Raw genomic sequence first — 6,946 nt, 5'->3', positions numbered from 1 at the left:
TTCAAAAAAAAAAAAAAAAAAAAAAAAAAGGCCAGGCGTGGTGGCTCACGCCTGCAATCCCAGCACTTTGGGAGGCCAAGGCAGGTGGATCACAAAGCCAGGAGTTTGAGACCAGCCTGGCCAACATAGTGAAACCCCATCTCTACTAAAAATACAAAAAATTAGCTGGGCATGGTGGTGGGCACCTCTAATCCCAGCTACTTGGGAGGCTGAGGCAGGAGAACTGCTTGAACCTGGGAAGCAGAGGTTGCAGTGAGCCGAGATCACGCCACTGCACTCCAGCCTGGGTGACAGTGCGAGACTCAGTCTCAAAAAAAAAAAAAAAAAAAAAAAAAAAGGCGGGCCATGGTGACTCACACTTGTAGTCCCAGGTACTCAGGAGACTGAGGCAGGGGGATCCCTTGAGACTAGGAGTGTGAAGCTGCAATGAACCATGATTGTAGCACTGCATTCCAGCCAGGGCAAGAAAGCAAGACCCTGTCTCTTTAAGTAAAAAGTGACACGAATAACTTGCCAATTACTAAGTAGTGCTATGTTGTGCATCCAAATTATGTCAATGAAAAACTAGTGCTGAAGGTTCTTTAAATAGCCTAAGTAGATGTCTGGGAGGCCATAAACTGAATTCTTGATGCTTGCTCCTCAAGGATAGCTGGGTTTGAAATTCTATATCAAAGATTATTTTTCCATTTATAATGTTAAGATATTATTCCATTGTCTTCCGTACCCTTGTGTCATGAGATGACTGGCCAGGCGCGGTGGCTCATGCCTGTAATCCCAGCACTTTGGGAGGCCGAGGCAGGTGGATCACCTGAGGTTGGGAGTTCAAGACCAGCCTGACCAACATGGAGAAACCTTGTCTCTACTAAAAATACAAAATTAGCTGGGCGTGGTGGCGCATGCCTGTAATTTTTAATAGAGACACGGTTTCACCATGTTGACCAGGCTGGTCTCGAGCTCCTAGCCTCAAGTGATCCACCTGTCTTGGCTTTTATCCTTAATGTTCTATAGTTTTATTACTGTTGGGTTCTTTTGTTGGTGTTTTTTGTTTGTTTGTTTGTTTTTTAATTTTTATTTTGAAACGGAGTTTCACTCTTTTGTTGCCCAGGCTGGAGTGCAATGGCACGATCTTGGCTCACCGCAACCTCCGCCTCCTGGGCTCAAGCAATTCTCCTGCCTCAGCCTCCCGAGTAGCTGGGATTACAGGCATGCGGCACCACACCGGGCTAATTTTGTATTTTTAGTAGAGACGGGGTTTCTCCATGTTGGTCAGGCTGGTCTCGAACTCCCGACCTCAGGTGATCCGCCCGCCTTGGCCTCCCAAAGTGCTGGGATTACAGGCATGAGCCACTGCGCCAGGCCTGTAGTTTATTTTTTTATCCTGCTTGTTATTCAGAGCACACTTTAAAGATCCTTGTCTACAGTTCTGAAAAACTTCAAGCCATTTCCTTTTCAAATATTTGAAAACTGTTCCATGAAATTAATTCTTTCCGGAATAAATTTCTAGTCCAACTTTTAATTCGGCTGTAAGAATTTAAGCGTTGTATTTTTCTTTTTTTTTTTTTTTTTTAGACGGAGTCTCGCTCTGTCGCCCAGACTGGAGCATCTTTAGCATGCAAGGTGGTCATAAATGATAAGGAGGAAAAAATAATAGCATGCGAGGTGGTCATAAACGACAAGGATTAAAAATAAGGTGGAGAAGGGGAATGGGGAGTGTTGGCAATTTAGATAGAATGTGCACGAAAGGCTTCACTGGGAAATTCTGATTTGAACAAAAACGCACAAAACGTGAGGAAAGCCTAAGAACACATCAGCCGTATTCTTGGGCGTAGAGAAGTCAAGGATGAGGAACAGGCACCAATAACAAATCCCAGCGTAAGGCTCCCTTTAAGCGTGGCTCCCTACAAGCCAGGCCGCCGGTCTGTAAACAAGCGACTGCCGCTGCAACCTCCATTTTGCTTCCTGGCACCAAATCTAGGCTGATCTATTCACCGCCATCCCTTTCCCACTCCTGGTTTCCTCTCCTCTCCTCTCCCTCTCCTCTCCTCTTCTCTCTCTTCTCTTCTTTTTTTTTTTCCCCCTCGAGACAAAATCTTGCTCTGTAGCACAGGCTGGAGTGCAGTGGCGCGATCTCGGCTCACTGCAACCTCGGCCTCCTGGGTCCAAGCGATTCTCCTGCCTCAGCCTCCCGAGTAGCCGGGATTACGGGCGCGCGCCACCACGCCCGGCTACTTGTTTGTATTTTTAGTAGAGACGGGGGTTTCACCGTGTTGGCCAAGCTAGTCTTGAACTCCTGATCTCGTGATCCGCCCGCCTCGGCCTTCCAAAGTGCTAGGATTACAGGCGTGAGCCACCACTCCCGGCCCTGGGTGCTGGTTTTCTTCACCTCTGAGTGAACAGCAGAGGGGTCTGTTGGGTGAGGGCCAGACAAGTTGGCGAGGAATCAGGGCGTCCAGCGCTGCCCTCACTCAAGATGGCGGCCAGAGCCTGGGGCTTGGTCGCGTGGAGCGGCGCTTGCGTGCTTAGCTCACAGGCTCCGGCACCGCGCTCGGGGGCGGGACTATAGTGGGAAGGGGACGCGCGCCTTGCGTCCAGGCTTCTAGTCATCGCCCTTGCCGCGGCGGCCAACGCCACCGCCCCTGCCACCCCTCCCAGCCTGTGGACGGGAGGATGGAGTCGATGGCCGTCGCTACCGACGGCGGGGAGAGGCCGGGGGTCCCAGCGGGCTCAGGCCTGTCGGCCTCCCAGCGTCGGGCCGAGCTGCGTCGGAGAAAGCTGCTCATGAACTCGGAACAGCGCATCAACCGGATCATGGGCTTTCACAGGCCCGGGAGCGGCGCGGGTAAGAGCCTCGATTTCCCCTCTGTCTCCCGCCTATCCCCTTGAATCTTCAGGGTCATTCTTCCCTCTCCCACCTCCACTCCGCTGACCTTTTTGACCAAGCCCTGCTCTTTGACTTCCTCTGTCCCGCCCCTTCGGTTATATCCCAAGTTCTCATTCCTGAACCCCAGGATGTTCCCAGTCGCTCTCCTCAATTTTCCCGGAGCCTCGCTGTGAGATTTTCCCCACCCTACCTGCAGAGCCCTCGCTGTCTCTGCCCAGTTACGTTAACAGCCCCTTTTTTCCTTAGCCACTCCTCGTCTTGAAGGGCGCACATTGTATCCCCAGACTGTCGTGTCCACTGCTCCCCTTAGGAAGATGGCTTTCCTTGTTAAGGTTCCAAGTGCTTTCCCTTACAGTGCCTTCTGTAGCGTCTACCTTCTTTTGCTGTGTAACTCTTGTCCGCCCACATCAGCCTGTCTTTACTGAACTGCCCGCTAGTTCGTCCTACGTGTATCAGGGACTCTGTGGTCATATTCTAGTGTCTGTGTTCAGTGCCCTCAACACTTGTCACCTACGGGCCGGCAAGAAAAGGTGGGAAAAGTGAGAGTGAGCATTCTTCAGAGACCTAGCAAGTGCGACGTGCACCTGAGAGTTTCCTCTCCTCACCAGGGGAGATCGATGCCATTGATGTCTGGAACTGCATTTCTAAAGGAGAGCGCCTCATTCCTCCCCCAAACATACGTCCAATGATTTTATTTTAAAAAAATTTATTTCACGTGAGTATAACTGAACAATTAGCACGCCCTAGTGTTTTTCCACGGTTTCCTTTAGTAATTGGCCTTTAGTCAGTGCTCGCAAGCTCCTTAGATCTTTGTGACTTTTGTTCTGGAAGGCTTTAGGTGTATAGCTCTGCACTTTTAGATAGTTCAAATGAGAGGTAAGAAAACCATTTCAAATTCTTCTAGAACAATAGAAGAAACATTTTTCTATCAGGCTATTTATTCTTAAAGCATTATTTACGATCTTACCCGAGGTATTTTCTTTTTTTCTTTTTTCTTTTGGTTTTTGAGACGAAGTCTCGCTCTGTTGCCCAGGCTGGAGTGCAGTGGTGCGATCTCTGCTCACTGCAAGCTCCGCCTCCTGGATTCAAGCAATTCTTCTGCCTCAGCCTCCTGAGTAGCTGGGAGTACAGGCACGTGCCACCACGCCCGGCTCATTTTTTGTATTTTTATTAGAGACGGGGTTTCACCATGTTGGCCAGGCTGGTCTCAATCTCCTGACCTCGTGATCCGCTCACCTTGGCCTCCCAAAGTGCTGGGATTACAGGCTTGAGCCACTGCGCCCAGCCGGTACTTTCTATATTTTGTTCTTTTGCTTTGAAAATTTTATGTCTTTAAAGGTTTTGTTTTTTGAGACAGGGTCTCCGTCTGTAGCCTAGGCTGGAGTGCAGTGGCATGATCATAGCTTACTGCAGCCTCAAACTCCTGGGCTTAAGCAGTCCTGCTACCTCAGCCTCCAGAGTAGCTAGGACCACAGGCCTACACAACCATGCCCGGCTAATTTAAAAAAAACATTGTGTGTGTGGAGATGGGGGGATCTCACTATGTTGCCTAAGCTGGTCTTGAACTTCTGGGCTCAAGTGATCCACCAGCCTTTGCTTCCAAAAGTGCTGGGTTTACAGGATTACAGGTATGAGCCATTATGCCTGGCCTTTTTTTAAAAAAAAAAAAAAAAAAACCCACCAGAGTAGCATCTTAAAACTGCTGAATTACCTACTAATGGCTGCCTGACCACATAAACAGTAGCTGTGGGATATGCCACACCCTATGCTCATAGGGCACTGAATTCACAAATCTAATTTTAAAATACAGATTTTAAAATGCCTTACTGATTTTATATTTTTAACCAAATAAGCTAAGACAGCCAATGCAATCATACATCTGGGATATATTATCCATAAAAAGTTGGTCTTTTCAGTTTGCTCAATCTCTGAATATCTTTCCCAGTTTGTCTACTAATCTTATCTCCTACCCACAAAGTTTGAGTTATTTCCTCTGCAGAATACTCATTTTGGGTGATATATTTTGAGGGTGTAGAGGAAGAAACCAGCTTTTTTTTTTTTCTTTTTTTTGAGACGGAGTCTCGCCCTGTCGCCAGGCAGATGCAGATGGAGTGCAGTGGCGCAATCTCGGCTCACGGCAACCTCCGCCTCCCAGATTTCAAGTGATTCTCCTGCCTCAGCCAGAGTAGCTGGGACTACAGACAGCTGGGACTGCAGGCACATGCCACCACACCCAGCTAATTTTTGTCTTTTTAGTAGCGACGGAGTTTCACTGTGTTGGCTAGGATAGTCTCAATCTCTTGACCTCATGATGCGCCCACCTCAGCCTCCCAAAGTGTTGGGATTACAGGCGTGAGCCACTGTGCCTGGCCGAAACCAGCTTTTCTTTAATGCAGAATCAATATTTATTTATTTTGATTCAGAGACTGCTGAGTTCTAGCTGCAACAGCGTATTTTAAAACATAAACATGTAAGGTGTTTGCCAGTATATAATAAATACATAAGGCTTTTACATTTCTTTTCTCAGAAGAAGAAAGTCAAACAAAATCAAAGCAGCAGGACAGTGATAAACTGAACTCCCTCAGCGTTCCTTCAGTTTCAAAGCGAGTAGTGCTGGGTGATTCAGTCAGTACAGGAACAACTGACCAGCAGGGTGGTGTGGCCGAGGTAAAGGGGACCCAACTGGGAGACAAATTGGACTCTTTCATTAAACCACCTGAGTGCAGTAATGATGTCAACCTTGAGCTCCGGCAGCGGAACAGAGGGGACTGGACAGCGGACTCAGTCCAGAGGGGTGCCCGCCATGGCCTAGAGCAGTACCTTTCCAGATTTGAAGAAGCAATGAAGCTAAGGAAACAGCTGATTAGTGAAAAACCCAGTCAAGAGGATGGAAGTACAACAGAAGAATTTGACTCTTTTCGAATATTTAGATTGGTGGGATGTGCTCTTCTTGCTCTTGGAGTCAGAGCTTTTGTTTGCAAATACTTGGTAAGAAAAGATCTGTAAATTATTAACTAACTTAATGGAAAATGCAAAATGTTAATAATTATGAGTGCTTTTGATCCATAGAAGTCATTGCCAATATTAATATCTACCGGATCCATGTGGCTGTTTGAAGATATATTATTAACTTTGGTATTCATCTTATAGAATGAAGTGTTCTGGTTAAATACAGAGCCTAATAATTACTGTTGGCCCTCCATATCAGTTGGTTCTGCACCCTCTGTGGATTGAACCAACTGTGGATTGAAAGTATTTGGATTTAGCCGGGCGTGGTGGTGCACGCCTGTAATCCCAGTTACTTGGGAGGCTGAGGCAGGAGAATCGCTTGAACCGGGGAGGCAGAGGTTGCAGTGAGCCAGGATAATGCCAGTGCACTCCAGCCTGGATGACAGAGTGAGACCCTCCCTGTCTCGAAAATAATATGTATGTGTATATATTTGGGGAAAAAATAATACAACAATAACAAATAATAAATAATACAAATAAAAACAGTATAACAACTATTTACATTGTATTAGGCATAAAAAAATCTAGAAATGATTTAAAGTATATGGGAGGAATTGAGTAGGTTATATGCAAATACTGTGCCATTTTACATAAGGGACTTGTGCGTCTGTGGATTTTGGTATCAGGAGGAACCTGGTACCAGTCCTCTGCAGATACTGAGGGATGACTGTACTGAAACCCTTTCTTCTTCAGTACAATGCTACGGACCCTTCTCATTGCTTTGCATATATTAATTCATCTAATCCTCATTCTTTTTTTTTTTTTTTTTTTTTTTTTTTGAGATGGAGTCTCGCTCTATTGCCCAGGCTGGAGTGCAGTGGCCGGATCTCAGCTCACTGCAAGCTCCGCCTCCCGGGTTTACGCCATTCTCCTGCCTCAGCCTCCCGAGTAGCTGGGCCTACTACAGGCACCCGCCACGTCGCCCGGCTAGTTTTTTGTATTTTTTTTAGTAGAGACGGGGTTTCACGGTGTTAGCCAGGATGGTCTCGATCTCCTGACCTCGTGATCCGCCCGTCTCGGCCTCCCAAAGTGCTGGGATTACAGGCTTGAGCCACC

At 47.2% G+C, this 6,946-nt stretch overlaps 2 protein-coding genes across 2 annotated transcripts in view; one reads left to right on the top strand and one right to left on the bottom strand.

Annotated features, from left to right (window-relative positions):
• The window catches only part of LOC108529551 (uncharacterized), a 6,083-nt gene extending 3,466 nt beyond the window's left edge, over positions 1-2,617 (bottom strand). The window contains exon 1 of the mRNA XM_017871961.1: positions 2,384-2,617. Within this exon, the coding sequence (XP_017727450.1) occupies positions 2,384-2,604 (221 nt within the window). The 5' untranslated portion in view covers positions 2,605-2,617. The remainder of the gene's footprint in view (positions 1-2,383) is intronic.
• Positions 2,532-6,946, top strand: part of CAMLG (calcium modulating ligand) — a 14,725-nt gene continuing 10,310 nt past the window's right edge. Inside the window, exons 1-2 of the mRNA XM_017871951.1 lie at positions 2,532-2,839; positions 5,409-5,869. Coding sequence (XP_017727440.1) covers positions 2,668-2,839; positions 5,409-5,869 — 633 coding nt within the window. The 5' untranslated portion in view covers positions 2,532-2,667. The remainder of the gene's footprint in view (positions 2,840-5,408; positions 5,870-6,946) is intronic.

The sequence above is a fragment of the Rhinopithecus bieti genome, unplaced genomic scaffold, assembly GCF_001698545.2.
Source record: "Rhinopithecus bieti isolate Rb0 unplaced genomic scaffold, ASM169854v2 scaffold_5889, whole genome shotgun sequence".
Lineage (NCBI taxonomy): Eukaryota > Metazoa > Chordata > Mammalia > Primates > Cercopithecidae > Rhinopithecus > Rhinopithecus bieti.
The sequence above is the reverse complement of the archived record's forward strand: the minus strand, read 5'-3'. Positions and strand labels throughout refer to the sequence as shown.